The sequence below is a fragment of the Hypanus sabinus genome, chromosome 2 (genome assembly GCF_030144855.1).
Source record: "Hypanus sabinus isolate sHypSab1 chromosome 2, sHypSab1.hap1, whole genome shotgun sequence".
Taxonomy (NCBI): domain Eukaryota; kingdom Metazoa; phylum Chordata; class Chondrichthyes; order Myliobatiformes; family Dasyatidae; genus Hypanus; species Hypanus sabinus.
Window position 1 is genome coordinate 126,756,547 of NC_082707.1, and position 22,944 is coordinate 126,779,490.

At 39.9% G+C, this 22,944-nt stretch overlaps 1 protein-coding gene and 1 long non-coding RNA gene across 5 annotated transcripts in view; both read right to left on the reverse strand.

The window, feature by feature from the left end:
* Positions 1-15,186, reverse strand: part of LOC132383515 (uncharacterized) — a 54,666-nt gene extending 39,480 nt beyond the window's left edge. The window contains exons 1-2 of the long non-coding RNA XR_009508696.1: positions 15,166-15,186; positions 3,385-3,481 (exon numbers count right to left, since the gene is read on the reverse strand). This is a non-coding gene — a long non-coding RNA (uncharacterized LOC132383515). The remainder of the gene's footprint in view (positions 1-3,384; positions 3,482-15,165) is intronic.
* The window catches only part of pcnx1 (pecanex 1), a 244,729-nt gene extending 228,599 nt beyond the window's left edge, over positions 1-16,130 (reverse strand). For all 4 annotated transcript variants that reach the window (XM_059954533.1, XM_059954503.1, XM_059954493.1 and 1 more), the window contains exon 1: positions 15,824-16,130. In XM_059954533.1, coding sequence (XP_059810516.1) covers positions 15,824-15,976 — 153 coding nt within the window. In that variant the 5' untranslated portion in view covers positions 15,977-16,130. The remainder of the gene's footprint in view (positions 1-15,823) is intronic.
* Positions 16,131-22,944: the final 6,814 nt, after the last annotated feature.

Sequence of the window (22,944 nt, forward strand, 5' to 3'; positions counted from 1 at the left end):
TCTCACAGCCTAGATGAAGAAGCTGTTACCCAGCCCAACAGTCCCTGTTCTTAGAATTGCGGTAGCTTCTGCCTGTCAGTAGGAGGTTAAAGAATTGTGGGACAGATGGGAGGGGTCTTTGACAATGCTGAGGGCTCTGTGAATGCAGTGCTTCTGGTGTATGTCCTGGATATGGGGGGTAGGGGGAACCATTAGAGACAGCAAGAGTGACAGCTTAGGTGAGCGGGTGGGGGTGGCGAATAGGGACAGTGGTGGGATGCTCAAATTATTTCAACAGAACATTCAATAATAGTAGATCAATCCCTTACAATTATAACAATTCAAATTAATTCTACCATAAATATTCCACAAAAACAATGTTGTTAAATCATTGGGAAACACAGCTGATCAGGGAAATTATACACAGAAAGGAGATTTTGGGTTGATAACATTCCTTTGCCCACTATTTGCCTTCTACAGGAGCTGGCCTCCTCCTTCCAGAAAAGAGACTGATTTGTGTGCTCCAAGCTTTGACTCTAATTTTTTTTTAAATTTCCTTTTCTACAAGACTTGCTCAGAAATCTTTGGTGAACATTATCATGTATTTAATAATGAGGATATTGCATTTGGATGAATGATGCCCAGTGACCTGTTCTGAGCAGTAAAAACAACATACAATCAATTTCAAACTCAATAAAGGCACTTGAAAGCTCATTCTAACCTCAACTATTGGATTTTGTTTTCTCATCCAAGCAGCTGCTGGATAACTGATTACTTAGTGTCCTGCCACCCTCTTGCAATATTTCTGTATGTGCTCCTAGTTACAGAAATCTGCCAATATTGCTTCTGAATTATTTAGACTCTTTTCCACCAGATATTGCAATGGTTATGCCATAAAGTTGTTTGAATATGTTTGCAAATGGGCATGTGTTCCTTCCTTTTTATTGCACAGATTAAATGGTTCTAACCTCATAGAATAAAATTTTTAAAGTACAAAAAGTATAATTTACACAAATAGGCTCATTTGTGATTTTACTCCAACTAGCATAATTTTTGCTTAAACATGAAATTTCAGACCACATGATAAAAAGCAACACAGTAAAATTTTGTGATATAATTCTCACTTTCATATGCAAACAGCAGAAAAGACATTAATCAAATTGTTTATCTTGGAACAATCAGAAACAAAACTCAACACAATAAATATCATACTTAGGGAAATTAAGACCATAAAACATGGGTACAGAGTCAGGCTATCTGGGCCATTGAGTTTGCCCTGCAATTCCATCATGGCTGCTTTACTGTCCCTCTCAACCCCATTCTCCGGCCTTCTCCCTGTAATCTTTGATGCCTAACTAATCAAATACATGTCAACCTTTGCTTTAAATATACCCAGTTACTGAGCCTCCATAGACATCTGTGGCAATGAATTTCACAGATTCACCACCTTCTTAAGAAATTCCTCCTAATCTCTGTTCTAAATGGATGTCTTTCTATTCTGAGGCTGTGCCCTCTGGTCCTAGATTCCTCCACTATAGGAAATATCTGCTCCACATCCACTCTATCTGTGCCTTTCAATATTCAGTAGGTTGCAATGAAATTCTCCACCCCCCTCCCCCATTCTTCTAAACTCCAGTGAGTACAAGCCCAGAGGCATCAAATGTTCTTTTTTTTAACCCTTTCATTCATGGAATCATTCTTGTCAACCTCCTCAGGACTCTGTCCAATGCCAGAACATCTCAAAATGAATGCCAACGTTGCATTTGCCTTCCTTACCACAACTCAACCTGCAAGTTAACCATTAGGAAATCCTGCATGAGAACTCCCAGGTCCCTCTGCACCTCCAATTTCTGAATTTGTTCCATGCTTAGAAAATAGTCTACGCTTTATTCCTTCTACTAAAATGCATGACCATTCACATCCCTACACAATATTCCACCTGCCACTTCTTTGTCCATTTCCCCAATCTGCCTAAGTCCTTCTGCAGACTCCTTGCTACCTCAACATTAATTGCCCCTCCACCCATCTTTGAATCATCCATAAACTTGTCCACAGAGCCATCAATTTCAACCTCCAAATTAATGACATATAACACAAAAAGTAGCGGTCCCATCACTGACCCCTGTGGAAAACCACAGCTCACTGGCAGCAAACCAAAAAAGGCCCTTTTATTCCTACTCTTTGCTTCCTGCCAGTCAGCAAATCTTCTATCCACGTTAGTATCGTTCCTGTAATACCATAGACTGTTATCCTGTTAAGCAGCCTCATATGCAGGACTTAGTCAAAGACCTTACGAAAATTGATGTAAACAACATCCACAAAATTCCTTTGTCTATCCTCCCTCATATTTCCTCAAAAAATTCCAACAGATTTATTAGGCAAGACTTCCCCTTAAGAAAACCATGCTAAATTTGGCCTACTTTATCATGCACGCACCCCCATAGACCCCAAAACGTATCTTCCCAACCACTGATTTCAGGCTAATTGGCCTATAGTTTCTTTTCTTCTGTCTCCCTCCCTTCTTCCTTTCTAATATTTTTATTAACTTACATATAAGAATACAGAGTACAGTCGGCCCTCCTTATCCACGGGGGATTGGTTCCGGGACCCGTCGCGTATACCAAAATTCGCGGATGCTCTTATGCAACCTGACTCAATCTGGTGGACCTTAGGACTCAGCAGAACTCCAGACCTTATTTAGCCTGTCTCAGTGCGGTGGACATTAAGACCCAGCGCCAGAGCTCTGAAAGCGCAATGTTTCTGTTCACGAAAATAATCACCATCACAATTGAAAACAGAGTGGAAATAATAAAGCGATCGGAAAGAGGTGAAACGCCATCAGTCATTGGAAAAGCATTAGGCTACGTCGGTCAACTATCGGAACAATTTTAAAGGATAAAGTGAGAAAGGCTCTGCCCCGATGAAAGCTACAATTATTACTAAGCAACGCAGTGGTTTAATTAATGGGCTTTGGGGTTCTGAGTTCTTGATCCTCACATCAACTCGGCACGGTGGAAAGCGCATTCAGGAACAAAGAATACGAACACAATGCTGGAAGAATCGGAAGCAATCTGTCACGAGTCCCGAGAACTTCCATTCCCAAGGCCGGCGTTGAAACATACACTCTTAACCATTTTACATGCATAGAAAGGTAAAATATATACTATATACTAAGACAAACGTTTGACTGACATTAAATAATACCGGTTGTACCTGTTCCGACTTACCTAGTAAGAGAACTACTGATTTTTTTTGATCCCGATGCACGATAATCCACACACATCCTCCCGTATACTTTAAATCATCTCTAGATTACTTATAATACCTAATACAATGTAAATGCTATGTAAAATGGTTGTTATACTGCATTGTTTAGGGAATAATGACAAGAAAAAAAGTCTGTACATGCTCAAACAACAAGTGCTGGAAGAGCACTTCCGGGTTTCGCGATCCACAGATGGTTGAATTCGCGCATGTGGAATCCGCAGATAAGGAGGGCCGACTGTACAAGAAAAAAATATATGTATCAATACATTATACTAAATCGCATATAAAGACTTCTTACCCTATAAACGGAACAAGTGCTACACCTGCCCTTACACTTCCTCCCTCACCACCATTCAGGGCCCCAGACAGTCCTTCCAGGTAAAGCGACACTTCACCTGTGAGTCAGCTGGTGTGGTATACTGTGTCCGGTGCTCCCGGTGTGGCCTTTTATATATTGGTGAGACCCGACGCAGACTGGGAGACCGTTTCGCTGAGCACCTATGCTCAGTCTGCCAGAAAAAGCAGGATCTCCCAGTGGCCACACATTTTAATTCCACGTCCCAGTCCCATTCCCATTCTGATATGTCTATCCATGGCCTCCTCTACTGTCAAAATGAATCCAAACTCATTGGAGGAACAACACCTTATATACCAGCTAGGTAGCCTCCAACCTGATGGCATGAACATTGACTTCTCTAACTTCCGTTAATGCCCCTCCTCCCCTTCTTACCCCATCCCTGACATATTTAGTTGTTTGCCTGATCTCCATCTCCCTATGGTGCTCCCCCCCCCTTTCTTTCTCCCAAGGCCTCCCGTCCCATGATCCTTTCCCTTCTCCAGCTCTGTATCACTTTCGCCAATCACCTTTCCAGCTCTTAGCTTCATCCCACCCCCTCTGGTCTTCTCCTATCATTTCGCATTTCCCCCTCCCCCCACTACTTTCAAATCTCTATCTTTCCTTTCGGTTAGTCCTGACGAAGGGTCTCGGCCCGAAACGTTGACAGCGCTTCTCCCTATAGATGCTGCCTGGCCTGCTGTGTTTCACCAGCATTTTGTGTGTGTTGTTACCCTATATTCATACAGATTAATTAATTCATAATATTGAAATATAGCAATTTTATTATATTAAAAAAATCTAACCCATTATCAAGAACAAAGCTGATTAGTAAAGTAAAAAAGGAAAAGAAATATTAGTCATCATCTGTGCTTTAACAGCAAATCAAAGGTTTTGAAAATAATTCAAAAAAGGTCCCCACAATGTTTGAAAGTCTTGGTTAGATTCAGAGATTGAACATCGAATCTTCTCTAAATTTAAACATGACATCACAACATGTAACCATTGGGTGTGAGTAGGAGGGGCCGCATCTTTCCATTTAAGCAAGAGTGTCCTTCTGGCCATAAGAGAAATAAAAGCCAAAGTGTACAAGTCAGATGACTCAAAAATAATATCCTTTCCTCCAACAATACCAAATAAAGCGGTCAAAGGATTAGGCTTAAAGTTTACTTTGAAAAGTATCGAGAAAGTTTGAAATACTTCTTTCCAATGTTTTCCAAGACTCAGGCTTCTTGAATCCTCACTTCCTTTGTCTCTGAGTAAATTAACTGATAATCTGGTAGTTAAACACACTATGAGAATTCGGTTACAATTCTGAAAATATTGAGATTTTCTCTTTCGCATTTTTTCTAATTATTTTTTAAACCCTCTATGATTGATGTGGCTCTTAAAGAATGAGATAGATTAGGTATTAAATGCTTTCAGGACTTGTTTGTAGAGGGAAGTCTCTATTCGTTTGAACAACTGTCAATAAATACAGTTTACCCAAAACTCATTTTTTTCTATACCTACAAATAAGAGATCTTTTACAGTCTCAAATAAGTACATTTCCTAAAAGTCCTGATAAGAATCTACTAGATGTAATTTTTAATTTGAAACCTTTTTATAATGGCTCTATATCTAATATTTATAATATGCTGTTGGGAATGAGAAGTGTTCCTTTAGATAAAATTAAAAATCTTTGGGAACAAGATTTAGAGACTTCAGTTTCTGAGGAAACTTGGAATCAAAATTTTAAATTGGTTAACATTTCATCGTTATATGCCCACCACTCTCTCCTACAATTTAAAGTGGTCCATATGACCAAGGATAAGTTGTCTCATTTTTATTTAGATATATCGCCATATTGTGATAAATGTAATCATGGAGAAGCTTCACTTATTCATATGTTTTGGACATGTCCCTCCCTTCTTAAAGAGTGAAATAACATTTACAATTTTCCAGTCATCCAAAACCATTCCAGAATCTAGCGATTTGTAAAAGATCATGACTAAAACCTCCAGAATCTCTTCAGCTACCTCTTTCAGAACCCTGGAATCCATTTGGTCCAAGTGACTTATTTACCTTCAGTCCTTTCAGCTTCCTAAGCACCTTCTTTGCAATAGCAATTACACCTCTGACACACTCAAATTTCTGGCATACTGCAAGTGTCTTCCACAGTGAAGACTGATATGAAATACTTAATCAATTAATCTACCATTTCTTTGTTCCCCTTTACTACCACTCTTGTGTCATTTTCCAGTGGCCCAATATCCACTCTCTCCTTTTATTCTTTATACATCTGAAAAAGCTTTTGGTATCCTCTTTTATATTATTGGTTAGTTTACATCTTGTACCTCCTTGTGGCTTTTAGTTGCCTTCTATTGGTTTTTGAAGGCTTCCCAATCCTCTAATTTCTAATATTTTTTTCTGCTACAAATCCAACTTTAACATGAGTATCACTTCCCTTGCCAGATTCTCAATTCGCTTAGATTTCAATGTTCATCTGAAACAACAAATTAAATGCCAATGTTTTGACACTTCAAACTGTGCACACAACAAAAGGAATGCAGTTTGATAGTTTGAGTGTCCATTAATTCAACCAGTTATAGTAACCTTCTTAAATGTTGGGGGTAAAACATGGATACAGAAAATGCTATTGATTATAATCAACATCACGTAGTTCTTTGTCTTAACTATAACATTTACCAGTGTTCTAGTTAGGACAGATGTACCGAAGCTCCCTGGACGTGGCTGCACAAGTCGACAGGGTGCCTCATTTCATAAATGCTTGTCTTTATTAATCAAGGCACTGAGTTCACAATGAATAACTCTAGTTAGGCCACATCTGGAGTATTGCATTCATTTCTGGTTGACATATTTCAGGAGTGATGTGGAGGATAAATAGAGGGTGCAGAAGAGGTATACTACAATTTTGCCTGGATTGTGCTATATATAATAGTTTGTACAAATTGAGGCTGTGTTATTCTGAAGTGGCAGAGGCTGCAGGGAGACAGTATAAAAGTTTATAAAATTATTAGAGGTGTAGAAAGATACCAACTACCTACTCTTTTTCCCAGAGCCAAAATGTCTAGTGATACAGGGTTTGCGTTTAAGATGAGAGGGAAAAGTTCAAAGGAAATGTGCCAGGCAACTTTTTTAAAAAAAAAACAAGCATGGTGGGGGTCTCAAATGTGGTGGGACAGATAGAAGTAGCTAAGACATTCTGAGATTGGCACATGAATATATGGAGACATAGACAATAGGCAGGCAGAAGTGTTTAGTTTAATTAAGCATGATCAATTTAATTACTTTGGAATAATATGATGGGCTAAAGGCCTGTTTCTGTGCAAGACATGTTCTATTGGTTGAAGCCATGTGCTCCCAGTTGTACATCTGTAAACTTCTAGAAAGAACAAGAGAAACATCCTCAACCTCCATTTCACTAAAACAATCCGAGACTCATTGGTCAAATTCTGTCATTGAATGGGTCCCCAGGGCCCGATGAACCAATCCCAGGTTATTGAGAGCCAAGAAAAGAGAATGCTGGCACCTTGATGAAGATCATTATATCTTTCTAGCCATAGGTAAGATCCAGGAACTACAGAATAGCCGATGTTCATCCTTTGCTCAAAAAGGGAAACAGAAATAATCCAGGAAATTATAGGCCAGTGAACCACACATCAGGAAGCAACTGGCGAGGATTCTTACAGACAGGATTCCTGAGCATTTGGAAAACCATTGGCTACTTAGGGACAGTCAATATGGCTTTGTGGGCAGATCATGTGGAGTTAGTTTTTTTTTGAGGTAAAGGTGGTTGATAAAGGTGGGTAGTAGATGGTGTCTCTTATACTTTAGCAGAGCATTTGACAAGGTCCCTCATTTTAGGCTGATCTAGAAGATTAAGATATATGGGATCCAGGATGATTTAGTAGCTTGGATTCAGAATCAGCTTGCCTATAGAAGACAGAGTATCAGAGGCAGGGTGTTATTCTGGCTGGAGATCTGTGACCAGTGGTGGTCTAAAGTGATCAGTGTTGGGACCTCTGCTGTTTGTGAATATATAAAATGACTTCAATTGAAAACGTAGATGGTTACTTTCTAATTTTAAAGATGACACAAAAATTAGTGGAATTACAGACAGTGAAGAAGTTTGTCAATAGATATAACAGGATATAGATCAGTTATAGATATGAGCAGAGAAAGGACATAATGGAGTTTAATCCAGGCAAGTGTGAGGAGCTGCACTTTGGAATGTTCAATGTTAGAGGAAGTTTATAGTTAATGGCAGGAACCCTAATAGCACTGACATGGAGGAATGTGTCCAAGTCCCTAGTTTCCTGTAAATGACAACATGTATAGACAGAGTAATTAAGAAGGCATATGGTATGCTTGCTTTATCAGTTAGGACTGAGTTTAAGAGTAAAGAAACCACGTTGCAGCTATTTAAAACTTTGGTTAAACCATATTTCAAGAATCATGTGTAGTTCTGATTGTCCCATTACAGAAAGGATGTGGAGGCTTTAGAGAAGGTGCAGAACAGGATACTGCCTAGACTGGGGGGAATTGGCTACAAGGAGAGGTTAGACTAACTTGGATTGTTCTATCTGGAGCATTGAAGGCTGAAGGGAGACCTGATAGAAGTTTATAAAATTATGACCAGGCGTCGATAGGGTAGAGAGTCAAAATCTTTTTCCTGGGTAGAAACGTCAAAAACTCTGCGGCACAGCTTCAAGGAGAGAGAAGAAAAGTTTAAAGGAAATGTGGGGAGCAAGTTTTTTCCTAAATAGAGAGAAGAAGATGCCGAAAATGCACTGCCATGAATAATGGTGGAAGTAGATAGTGTGGTGGCATTTCAAGGCTTTTAGATAAATGGTCATGAATCATATGTATTTGAGTTTAATTTAGTATCACGTTCAATACAGATATTGTGGGCTGAGGGCCTGTTTCTTCACTACTGTGTTACGATCCACAAATTATCAGAACTGAGTAAACCTTGTCCTCAAACCATTTTCCTCAGGGGACAGCCAAAAACATTGTTACGGATTAATGGTCACATTAAGAAAAATTGGCCAAATCAACATTCACTAAAGTTGTTCTAACACTATTACCATCAATTATCCCCTCCCCTTCCCCTCAGAGCCATGACCTGCACCTGATCCCCCACTAACCCAATATGTCTGAGATCACATTGATATTAGTATCCCTACTATTGCATCATAAGTGCAGAGATCAAATACATGATGCAACATCTATTGAGAAAGGTGGACATTATTTTCTTTCTTTCTTTCAGTTTATTCCACCATTTCTCATTGAAAAGTATAATTTAATATTGTTATTTACATTGGTGCTAATAAACACTGATGTGTTATCTGGAAGCCCAAAGAAAATTAATTAGTATTTGAGAAACCTCCACAAAACATTCAAAACACTGCAGCTGGGCCTTCTCTTGATATTAGATAAAGGTTCTGCATAATAATGAAATATTTGTGTTATAGCATGTTGGAGTCTTCATTTAACGCTAAATGTCAGATGTGTCACACTGATTCATTAAAACTGATGTTCATAGGTTCCATTTAATTCTTCTCCAGCCAAAAGAGTAACAGAATTACACAAATTTATTAGTCTCAGTAGCTGACAGAATATAAAATATCAATTACGTAGAATTTTCCCTGTTATAAAAGCAGCTTTCCCAATTATAGACAAAGGATTTGCAACATGCATGATGCTTACGTCAAGTCACTCTGTTATCTCAGTTTCCCGAAGAAATAATGCAGTAGCCCTCAAGGTGTTTTGAGCTTTGTTACTGTTAAGCTGTTTTTGACGTGGAGTGACCAAGACAAAAGGAATTATACTGGGAAATAAGGAAATAGCAGAGAAATGAAACAAATATTTTGCCTCTGTCTATATGGAATTCACAGAAAATCTTCCAAAAAGAGCAAATCTCAAGATGTAGAATGATTGAACAACTCAAAGTAATTAGCATCAGTAAAACACAGCCCTCACCCATACCTCCTCCGTTTCCCAGATATCCGCCCTCACCCCATTTCTCCACCGCCACAAGTACTTGTTGTCCTTACCTACCATCCCACAAACCTTCACATCCAGCACCAAATGACATCCAGCTGTCATTTCAGCCATCTTCAGCAGGATCCTACCACTAAACACATCTTTCCCTCCCTCCCCCCCCCCCCAACTCTCAACAGGGATCGCTTTCTACATGAATCCCTTGTCCACTTGTCCCTCTTCACTGATCTCCCTCCTGGCACATATCCCTGCTAGTGGGACAAGTGCTACTCCTGCACCTACATCACCTCCCTCACCACAAACAGTCCTTCCAGGTGAAGACACACTTCACAGGTGAGTCTGTTGGTGTCATTTACTGCATCAGGTACTCGTGGTGCGGCCTCCTCTACAGCAGTGAGGCTCAACATAAATCAAGAGACCACTTCGCCAAGCACCTCACTCCATCCACCACAAAAGGTGGGCTTTCATGATAGCCACCCATTTTATGGGTAACAAATGATGTAATGCTGAAGCTATATAAGGCATTTGGTGTACTGTGAGTGGTTTTGGGCCCCTTTACTGAGAAAGGGGCATTGGAGAGGGTCGGGAGGAACGTCACAAGAATGATTCCAGGAATGAAAGGATTAACATACAGGGAGTGTTTGATAGCTCTTTGGAGTTTAGAAGAATGAAGAGAAATCTCATTGAAATCTATCAAATATTTAAAGGCCTAGATAGAGTGGATGTGGAGAGGATATTTCCTATAGTGGGGGAGCCTAAGACCAAGGGGTACAACCTCAGAATAGAAGGCATCCATTTAGAATAGAGATGAGGGGGAATTTGATTTGCCAGGGGTGGTGAATTTGTAGTATTCATTGCCACAAACCGCTGTGGAGGCCGTATCTTTGTGAATATTTAAAGCAGAGATTGATAGGCTCTTGATTAGACATGGCATCAAAGGTTACATGGGTAAAGCAGGAGAATGGGATTGAGAGGAATAAAAAGTCAGCCATGATGAAATAGCAAAGAAGACTTGATGGGCCGATCAGCCTAATTTTGGTCCAGTGTCTTATGGTCTTAAATTTGACTTCCTATACCTGTTCTGAAATGTTAGTACATGGCCTCCTCTATTGCCACAGTGAGCCCACTATAAGGATAAAGGAGCAACACCTCATATTCCTTCTGGGTAGCCTTCAAACTGATGGCATGAACATCAATTTCTCTACGTTCTAGTAATATTCCCCCCTCCCCCTTCTCTGATTCTCTATTCTAGCTCCCATTTATTCCTTCTCTTCTCCTCATCACCTCTCTCTGGTGCCTCTCCTCCTCCCCTTTTTTCCCCATTGTCCACTCTCCTCTTCTTCAGCCTTTGCCTCTATTACTTCCCAGTTTTTCACTTCATCCTTCCTCCCCCACCCACCTAGCTACCTTTGCCCTCCCCACCTAGTTTCACTATCACATCAAGCTTCTACTCCTTCGTTTCCCCCAACTTTCTTATCCTGGCTTCCTCCCTATTCCTTTCCAGTCCTGATGAAGGGTCTCAACTGGAAATCTCGACTGTTTATTCCCCTCCTTAGATACTGCCTAACCTGCTGAGTTCCTCCAGTATTTTCTGTTCATTGCCCTGAATTTCCAGCATCTGAAGAACATCTTGTGTCAATAAATAATTACTGGAGAAATCATTAAGATTAAAAGACAATAAATCGCAGAACCCAGAGGCCTGCATCCTGGAATTTCAAAGGTTGTTATGGAGATAGGGAATGCACAGGCTTGTATTGTTGCACAGGGTATAGTTGATGGTGGTTTATGGAAGGCTGAATCATCAATGACAACTAGATTTGAATTTTCTTTTGTGGTTTAACTAACAGAATGAACTAGTTGTGCTAAGGGTACCGCTGTAGCGTAGCAGTTAGTGTGATGCTGTTATAGCTCGGTGTGTCGGAGTTCAAATCTGGCTTCCTCTGTAAGAAAGATTGTATGTTCTTATCATGTACACATGGGTTTCCTCTGGATACTTCAGTTTCCTCCCACAGTCCGAAGTCATACTTGTTAGTAGGGTGACCAGACACTGTAAATTGTCTTGTGATTAGGCTAGGGTTAAATAGGGGGCTTTAGTGGGTGGCGCAGCTCAGTAGTCTGTAACAGCCTGTTCCACTGTATCCTGAATAAATAAATAAATATTAGGATTTTCAGATGAAATTTAGTGAGGAGCTGAAAAAAGCACATGGTATTGGAGCTAACATACTGTAAAGACAAAATAGTGGGAATAAAGAATTTATTTCCAAGATTAGATGGTGAGATTGGTAGGGTGCACCACGATTGATACTGTGAACTCATCTATAACCATACAACAATTACGGCATGGAAACAGGCCATCTCGGCCCTTCTGGTCCGTGCCGAACGCCTACTCTCGACTAGTCCCACAGAACTGCACTCAGCCCATAACCCTCCATTCCTTTCCTGTCCATATACCTATCTAATTTTTTTTCTACATGCATACAAAAAACGGAAATATGAAGTGTCATTTTTAAATGACGGAAGGATGCAAGGTGCACATATTCAGAGGAAACTAGGTGTTTTAAATAGAAAACACTGAAAGTTATCATACATTCACAGCAACAATTAAGAAAACAAATGGTATGTTACAAGAACACTTCAGTACAGAAAGAGATGTCTTGCGCCAATTATGCTCTAACAATACTACACCCGCTTATTTGGAACAAATAGTAAAGAACAAAAACTAAATCTAGAAAAGAGCCTGGATCCCTTTTGTTTATTTGAGTCACCATGCTGCTTAGTTGGGGCAGGAAACTGTTGCCAAACAGTTTCTTTTCTAATTAGTGTCATGTTGTGTGTACTTGCATTGCCATTAGACACAACACCACGCTTTGAGCAAACAGTCTTTAAATGGCATCAGTTACATGTGTTTGTGTGCAAAAAGCAGTGATTTTTGTCACTGATAGTTGGTGAGAAATGAGCAGTAAGACTATTCAGAGCTGTTTTGCTCACTGCAGTTTCAAGCATTCAGGCTTGAAGATGCCAGAAACAACCACTACTTCAACAAGTTAGAAACTACAAAGAATTTGAAGCTATCGATAATCATCTTGAACGTTACAATGAAAATGAAGGTTTGGAGGATGCAGTCATCGACAGCATTGTATGAAGGCTATTATTTGTGATAGAGGTCTGCGCTGATTTTGTTCATTTATGGTCACAAGTACACGACATGGGTGAATTGTTCCATCGATACGTATTAGGAAGTAATACATAGTTTTATAGTACTACAGTAGTATTGGCACTGTTCTAATTTTTTCTGTATTTCATTTGTATACATAATTTGTTACTCAGTTTGTCTTTTTTTAAACCTTTTTAACTACTTCCATGAAACTTCAGCTAATTACAGTTGCTGTTTAATTGGTGGTTCCAATGTGTCCCAGAATCCACTGTACTTTCAATTAGGAGAGTATATGGAAACACAATCCATTCTGACGGGCATATCTGGAACAAAGGGGTCATTATTTCAAAATAAGGGAATAACACTTAAGATCAAGACAAGTTAAAGCACCATCAACCATCAATCCAAATTACGGTGGCTCAGTAGCATAGTCGTTAACATGATGCCTTCCAGTGCCAGCGAACAGGGTTCTATTCCCACCACTGTTTCTCAGGAGTTGTAAGCTCACCCCATAAATATGTGTTTCTTCCTACACTCTAAATTCGTACAGGTCACTAAATTGAGGCATGCTATATTGGCAACAGAAATGTGGCAATATTTCCAGGCTGCCCCCAGCACATCCTTGAACTGTATTAATTGTTAATGCATTTCACTGGATGTTTTGGTGTACAAGTAACAAATAAAGCTAAGCACTAAAACTTTAAAACCAGAGTGTAGCAAATCTTTGGAGTTCATTGTCTAGCAGAGCTTTAGTAGCTCAAGCTAATCGAAGAAAGATGGGGTTAGAGTAAGAAAATTGAGCCAAGGTAAAAGTTCAGTTATGATCTCATTGCACAATGGAGCAGAACATGGGGTGCATATTAGCATTCTCAGAGTGTGGGTGTGGCTCCTAACCCTGTAAAATGCTAGCTTGAGATACAAAATCAAGTTCAAGTGTATTGTCATTTAACTGTACGCCTACATACTGCCAAACAAGACAATGTTCCTCCAGACCAAGGGCACACCACGTGTCACACACATAACACAAAGTAATACTACCACAAATAAATTAACAAAATAATAAGGTGCACATATGATAAAAGTTAAAAATTAACAGTATAGTGCTTTATTCATGATGAGGCATGGATGGTGTCAGAGAGTTTAGTAGTCCAAGGGAAAACGCTGTTTTTTAACCTAACCAGTTTTGTCCTAATGCTACAGCATTTCCTGCCTGATGGGAGTTTTTTTTTTAAAAAAGCCTTTTGTTTTTAAATATATAAATATATATTTTATTGATTCTTACATCATCAAATTGAGAGATCATTAATAACAACACCTGATTTAGGTATCCAGTATTTGCATCAAGCCTTTAAAGACCATTCTAATCCCAAATCTGGTATTTTAAGTTAACCTTGACAGTATCCCAGAATTCCATAATTAGGAGAGCAGAGACACTGAAATAATGTGAGATTTTGTTTCCTTTCACTACTCCCTCACATTCTCCACTGCTGGGCTAGTTTAATCCCAAATCCATTAATCCCAAAATCCATCTTAAGACATAAGAGTGTCACCATGATAAAACAGGGGTACAAAAAAACAGAAATGCTGGAAGAACTCAGCCAGTCAAGTAACATCTGTGGAATGAGAAACCAATTAATGTTACAAGTCAAAGACCCTCATCAGAAATGGGAGATGTTTTAATGCTTCATCTAAACTTTTCATGCCATCTAAAGTTCACAATACACTTCTCTTTTAGAAGTAAAATACCCTAAGATAACTCTTTCCAAATTCTATCCCCTGCCAAGCACCTTGGGACACTCAATTTAAAAGGCACTCAATAAATGCAAGTTGTTTCCACAAAACCTAGAACCACCAGAATTCAAATCCACAAATCCAGCCTGACACTTTAGGTTATCGACAGTATCCTGTACTAGCACAAGTGCTACCTTTCTAGTAAACAAGACGCCACCTGTTACATCAGATGACATGGCGCTAGTTTGCTCAAATGCAAGGATGTAATGCCCTATATCCTTTCTGATACTTACTCCTCTCTATATTTCTGAAGCACATTATCTGTTCATCATCCCAATGCAGTTTCACACAACAAACTTCCCAATGGAAGTTCATTGTGTGAAAATAGGCTTTTGTGTTTCACCTAAAACTAGTCTGCAAGATGTAGCTCACTGCCAGTTGCACACTTTAAAGATGATTAAAGCTGACAGAGATGGATCACATAATTGTGAATCATTCTTACATTTCACATAACCGCAGCCGGCCTAAATGATATACACTATCATACTTTGTTTTCCAAAAGCTACACATATAGTGCCTCAGTTGTCATAAAAAGGTCATCATTAGATACAAGTATGCATTTGTGAAACATTAATTTTCCATTCCCTTAAAGATTGTTTTTTTTAAGCTGTACACACAACTCATTTATTCTTACCTTCATTAAGTTCATTTCTCCCATATGCATGACCTACTAAATGAATCAGGTGATATTACAACCAGTAACAAAACAGAAAAACAACACCAGCTGGCAATATAGGATGGCTGTAGAGAATTCGGCAATCCTCGCAATCGGAATAACAAAGTAGGTTTACATAAAACTACAGCATATTCATCTAGGCTAGAAATGGTTTAAAATATTAATTTCATCTTGTTCATAACAATTCCACAAAAAAAACAAGTTAAATGAAAACATGAGTCAATCCATGTTAAACTAAGCGAAGGAAAATTAAAATTTGTTCCACTTAGCTTTCACATCGCTGTCTAGCAATGATCGCATTGTGTCGAAATCTTGAATCCTGAATGTTTTAACCAAAAAAATCTCTCCATTCAAGCTGATTTCGCAATAACTGCCATTTATACATCTTGTGACTACCTTGTTAATTCCAATTCGTCTATAGAAACCAATACAAAATGTATTTATTTTAAACCAGTGTCCCATTATAATACTAACTAGGCTGTTTTCTTGGAGACAGGACTCTTTCACGCTGTACATAGAGCGTTTACCCTGCATATGCTCATCTCCGAAACCCCAATAGCGAATTTCAAAGCAAAAGGAGCGATTAATGGTATAAACTGCACAAGCATACACTCACCATGTACAGTGTAAATGGAAAACAAAGGAAGAAGAGCCAGATATAGAGATGGAAAGCATTCACAAATGTGTTTTGATGAGGATCATAATACCATCCGCCAGTGATGGAAGCCCAGACTCCCTGTCTCAAGATTTGGAGGGTCTGAGACCCCATTTCTGTCCATATATCAGTCTAATAATATCCCAGCAGTATGAAAGCGGGAATCTTCGTCTCAAGCTATCCTCCTTTGTACATGTAAGACGCCGCTGTGCTGGTGGCTACTGGTTCCAACTTGCCACCAACAGCCATCTTGTCGTTGGGCATCAGCGGCAGCTCGGAGGACTTCCTGTAGTCCTCCAGCCTCAATCCTACTATCCCGGCAATCCCACGATCGTTGCTTGGTAAACAGCTCAGTTGCCCAATAACAAATAACGCTGTGGGGAACCCAGCCAATGAGAGTGTGACGACCGAGAGGGATGAACACGCCCCCCTCTTTCTGGGATGGTCATGTTCTCTAGCCCTCCCAAAAGCAACACGTTGTTGATTTGCTCTCAGTCAGAGAGTTCTGACTCATATGGCGAAGGTACTGACTTCTTGAAACCAAAATATGTTCAGGAAATATTTTTTCTTGATGGCTCTGATCCATTGACTTGTCTGTCATCCTGTCTCAAAAAATGTTATTGCGTCATTAGGTACGGGAAGAATGGCTATTTGGTTTCACTGAATTCCTTTAAGAGGAATTCGGTTGTTCTTTCTCCTATAGCCTGTAATATTATTTCCTCAAATAATGTTCTTCTTAGCAATAACAAACGTTTATTCTAGCGTATTCAGCAAAGTAAAGCATTGTACGGTGTATCTCGGCAACATTAGTAACACAAACTTCGACTTGAATGACTTAAATATTTGGATAAGTTAACAAGTGATTCTTATAGAAAAAGTGTAAGATGAAGAGTCTTAGTGCTTTGAGCTAAGTAGCTGAAATGACCTGAAGTAGCATGATTTTTAGTTTTTTAGGCTCCGCCTCCCAGCAACCCCCGATATAACCCTAGCGGCGGGCGGTTTTACAATGACCGATTAACTTACCAACCGGCACACACAAAATGCTGGTGGAACACAGCAGGCCCGGCCGAGACCCTTCGTCCTGACAGTGCTTCTTATAGATGCTGCCTGACCTGCTGTGTTCCACCAGCATTTTGTGTGTGTTGTTTGAATTTCCAGCATCTGCAGATTTCCTCGTGTTTGAACCTACCAACCGGTAGGTCTTTGGACAATGCAAGGAACCCTGTGGAGTCAGGAGAAGAATGTACGAACTCCTTATAGACAGAGGCGGCAGTTGAACCCTAGCCACTGGTACTGCAAAGCGTTGTGCTAACCATTACATGTTGGAAATGATACTGAAGGGATTGTTGTGCTTGGAGCCAGCATAGGCTCAATGAACTGAATGGCTTCCTTCTGCGTAAGAAGTAAGCAATTGTGATCTAAATGAAGTTGGGTATACAGAATTGGGCATCTGAAAAGTGTTGGGTGTACAACATTAAGGTAATATAAGAGGAGCAAGATCCAAAAAAGGGTTTTTAATTACAAAATGAGAACTTTTAACTTAAACTAAATCAGATCTATCTGGTTAATTGAGCATTGTAGAAGATTTGAGGAAACATACCAGTTTTAAATGATAAACACAAAAGATTCTAAAGATGCTGGAAGTCTTGAGCAAAGTACACAGAATACAGGAGAATAGCATCAAGCCAGGCAACATTTATGGAGGACAATAAACAGTCAACATTTCGGGCTGAGACCCTTCATCAGGACTAAAAGGAAAGAGCAAAAGTCTGAGTAAGAATTGTTCTTATTTGAGTTAATGTGGTGAACTATGTGCCTGTCGGGACACGCCCCTGCTGACTGCTCCTGTGGCTCCTCCCACAGGCCCCTGTATAAAGGAGACCTGCGGCCTGACGCTCGGCCTCAGTCTCCAAGACCTTGTATGATAGACACTCACTCCTGGTTCCTTCTTCCAGTCAATAAAAGCCGATATCTCGCCTACGTCTCAGTGTGAGTTATTGATGGTGCATCAGTTAATAAGTTGCTGTGTGAAAATAAAGCCATTGTTCTTGTTATTAACAATTGTTTATTTCCTCCCAGAGATAAGATTAAGATAGTCTTATTTGTCACATGCGTGCATCAAAACATTCAGAGAAATATGTCATTTTGTGCCAATGACCAACGCAGTCCAAGGATGTGTTTGGGGCATCCCACACATGTCGCTATGCTTCCAGCGGCAACATAGCATGCCCACAACTTACCAGCGTACATCTTTCGACTGTGGGAGAAACTGGAGTACCCAGAGGAAATCCACGTGGTCATGGGGAGAATGTACAGACAGCACAAGGAATTGAATCTGGGTCGTGGGTGTTGGAAAATGTTTGGCTAACTGCTACGCTACTGTGCCATACCTTTGTCATATTCCTCCAGCATTTTGTGTGAGCCTTAAATGACTGTGAGGTGGAAGTTGGAAAACTGGCTCAGAATGCATTGGAAGATCTGATCAGGATTCTCTCAGGCAGTACAGTAGCACTGCAAGTAGAAGTAGTACCCCGTTGCTCTAGTGGCTCAGGATCAATCCTGATGTCCAGTGCCATCTGTGTAAAAGTTTGCTCATTCTCCATCTGACTGTGTGGGCTTTCCATAAGTCATCCAGTTCTCCCACGTTCCAAAGATGTGCAGGCTGATACATTAATCTGGCACTATAAATTGGCCCTAGTGTACAGAAGAGTGGTAGAACTTAAGGGAGTTTTGATAGGAATGTGGGGAGAATAATGCAGAAATTGTTCATCATTTGGATAAATAGCCACTAACTGCTTACCAGATGATATGATGAACATGCTCAAGTAAAAAAAAATTCCAGTGGAAGATGTAGCTCCAATTCTAATTCAATTATGTTTTGAGTTGCACTCTTTTACTACTTTGAACTCAAGACTTGCTCAAAATGTTATATTTCTGCTAAACCTGAAATCTAACACCTGAACGATGATGTGGATAGAAATGACTGAATCAGCTTTTAATTGTCCTCAGAACAATCCAACGTTTAATGAAGTTCTGAACGGAAGAATCATCCTCTTACCTTGTAATCTAAGAGAAGTGTGTGTTACAAAAACTATAAATCACTTGAAGTGCTGCACTACTGAAGTCTAGGATTCATGTGGCACATAAACAGATTGTTCTTAAAAGGACAGTAAGAGATACTTTAATGGGAGATATGTAACAAAAAAAGTTCTTGCATGAATCACAATACAGTTCACATTCTTTGGAGGATTTCAGTAGCTGATGTGTAGGCAAACTTAATATCCACTCAGCTTCAACAACAACCACAAACATGCACAAGCAATAAGTTTGATGGAATGGGTTGAGAACTGAATGGTAAAAGAATCTATTGTTCTTCATTAAGCAGCATCATGTTATTGTATGGGACCTAGATGATACCACAACCAATTGTGCCATGTTGGTCTGACTAGCAAGTTACTGGTAAATGACACTGCATCAGAATTGGAAATGCTGTTTTATTTTAAGGAACAGGAAACTTGCTCGTATAATTGCATATTGTGAACACTTTGTGGCAATTCATTTGGGAAAGCTCCTCAGCCAATATTAATGAGTCAGGCAATATTAACAATAGGGTAAAAAGAAAAGCACAAGATATTCTGCAGATGCTGGAAATCCATAGTAACACACAATATGCTGGAGGAACGTAGGTCAGGCAGCACCTATTGAGAGGAAAAAGCAGTCGATGTTTTGGGTCAAGACCCTTCATTGGGACTGGAAAGGAAGGGGAAAGAAGCTAGAATAAGAAGAGAGGGAGGGGAAGAAGTACAAGATGGAAAGGGATAAGTAAAGCAAGGTGAAGGGGAAGGTTTGTGAGTGGGGGAAGGGGGAAATGAAGTGACAAGCTGGGAAGTGATAGGTAGAAAAGTAAAGGGCTGAGGAAGAAGTAATCTGATAAGGAATGTGGACCATGGATGAAAAGGAACACCACAGGCAGATGAGGGAAGAGAATGGGTAAGAGGAACCAGAAAGGGGAATGAAAAAGAACATGAAGGTAACAACTCTACAGAAGTTGGGAAGAATGACGTGCTGGATGTGGAGAGTCATTGGGTGGTAGAAAATGACAAGAGGAACTCTAACCCATTAAGGTAGCAGGAAGATAGGGCCAGAGTGGATGTCTGGGAAATAGAAGAGATGCAGATAAGGACAGCATCAAAGGTAGAGGAAGGGAAACACTGTTCTTTGAAGAAGGAGAACATCTCAGATGTTGTGGAAAAGAATGCCTCATCCTGAGAACAGATGCAATGAAGATGGGGGAACTGAGAAAAGGAAAAGGCATTTTTACAAGTAACAGGGCAGGAAGAGGTATAGTCAAGATAGCTGTGAGAGTAGGTTTATAAAAGATAGCAATAGACAGTCTGTCTTCAGAGATAGAGAGATCAAGAAAGGGGAGAGAGTGGTGAGCAAGCAAATCTTAAGTTATATAATTTATACATTTTTTGATAATATACAAAGCGGATTTAAGGTATTCTAAGGGATAGGATATGTATGTATTTGGATAGGCAGGACCTGATTTAGGGAAAGTCAGCATGGTTTTCAGCATGACAGGTCATGTAAAACAAAAGTTTTTAAGGTGGTTACTAGGAAGGTTAATGAAGAAGAAGCAGTGGATATTGGCTACATGTACTTTAGTAAGACTTTTGACGAAGTCTCCCATGGAGATTGGTCCAGAAAGTTAGGCCGCTTGGCATTCAAGATGAAGTAGTCAATTGGATTCAATGTTGGTTTAGCCTGACAGACCAGAGAGTGGTAGTAGCTGGATATCTTTCTGACTGGAGGCTGGTGACAAGGGAAGCGCTGCAGGGATCGGTGCTGGCTCCATTGCTGCGTATCATTTTGTTAATAATTTAGATGATAATATGGTAAAACTGTTGCTCTGAAAAACAGCAGATTGAATTTAATGAAGACAGGCGTATGATATTGGGCTTTGGAAGGAGAAACCAGGTTCAGTCTTAAACAATTTACGGTAGGGCTCTGAGGTGTGCGGTAGAACTAAGGAACCTTGGAGAAGATCTATAATTCCTTGAAAATGGCATCTGGGTAGATATGATTGTAAAGAGAGCTTTTAGCACATAGTCCTTTATTCATCAGGGCATTCAGTACAGGGGTTACGATGTTAAGATGAAGTTGTACATCATCATAGGTGAGGCAGAATTTTGTTTTGTGTGCAGTTCTTGTCATCTAGCTACAGGAAAGATGTCAATAAGCTTGAAAGAATGCAGGGAAAATTTACAAGAACTTTGCTATGACTTGAGGATCTGAGTTAGAGGGAAAGGTTGAATAGTTTAGGACTTTATTCCCTGGAGTTCAGGAGAATGTGGGGAGATCTTGTACAGGTACACAAAATTATGGGAGGTTTAGGGTGAAAACATGCCCTCAATTTGGGTGATACTAGAACTGGAGGTCACCGGTGTAGGGTGAAATGTGAAATATTTAAAGGAAATCTGAAGAGAAACTTTTTCGCTCAGAGTGCAGTACAAATGTGGAATGAGCTGCTAGTGGAAATGGAAGATGTGGGTTTGTGTAGTGTTTAAGAGAGGGTTGGAAAGATACATGAATGAGAGGGGTATGGGGGATATGGTCTGGGTGCAGGTAGATGGGACTAGGCAGAAGATCAGGTAGGCATAGACTAGATGCACCAAGGGGCCTGTTTCTATGATGTAATTCTCTATGACATCACAAGACATATTTCCTGAGGCACTGACACTGAACCTTAGAGGAAGTGTGAAGAGAGATGAGGAACACTTTTAAAAAGGTTGACCTTTTAATACAAAGAAAAGTAAAGGCAGAATAATGTTCCATGGTGTGTTTGAGGCAACAAAACAACTTCAAGTAGTTTTTTCAGTGCATGTTGAATTTGCAAAGCAATGTTTGATATTTTATCTTTTCAAGTCTTTCTTTTTATTCTTGCATTTTTCAGGAAGTGGACATCAACATTTATTTGCCCATCCCAAAGGTTCATGCAACTGGAAAAATGCATCTTCCTCAATCACAAAGTTACTGTGGCTATTTGCTTTTTTTTGGAAAATCTATAAACAAAAGAAGCAATTTATAACAATGAGCTGGGGTTGTATTTTGACTACACATATCTAAAGCCATGAGATTTAGAAGAAGTGAGTGTCAGCTACTATTGGTTTAGACCATGAGATATGGGAGAAAAACCAGGCCCAAAGGGTCTGCTTTGTCATTTGATCATGAGTGATTCATTTTCCTCAGCCACATTCCCCTGCTTTCTCCCCAAAACCTTTCACACCCTGACTTAGCAAGAATTTATCAACCTCCGCCTTAAATACATCCAATGACCTGGTCTCCACAGCCAGCTGTGGCAACAAATTCCACAGATTCACCACAATTTGGCTGATGAAATCCCTCCTCATCTCTGTTCTGAAAGTATGTCCCTCTTTTCTGAGGTTGTGCTGTCTAGTCCTAGACTCTCCCACTATAGGAAACATGCTCTCCACATCCATTCTATCTAGGCCTTTGAACATTTGATAGGTTTCAGAGAGATTCCCCTCCCCCCCCCCCCACCCCACCCCCCATGCTTCTAACTTCCAGTGGATACAAGCACTGAGCCATCAAACAATTATATGATAAGACATTAATTCCCGGAATCACATTCGTAAACGTCTTTTAAACCCTCTCCAATGTCAGCTCATCCTTTCTTAGATAAAGGGGCCCAAAACTGCTCACACTGCTCTCAGTGAGGACTTCCAGTGCCTTATAAAGCTTCAGTATAACATCATTGTTATCTTCTAGTCCTCTTGAAGAGAATGTTAACATTGCATTTGCCTTCCTCACTAATGACTCCACCTGCAAGTTAATTTTTAGGGCATCCTGCATACGGACTCCCAAGTCCCTTTGCATCTTGGATTTTTTTTAATTTTCTCCCCGTTTAGAAAATAGTCTATGGTTTTATTCCTTCTACTAAAATGAATAGCTATGCACTTCCCAACACTGTTCCATCTGCCACTCCTTTGCCCATTCTCCTAATCTGTTTAAGTCCTTCTGCAGCCTCTCTGCTTCCTCAACGCTACCTACTCCTCTAC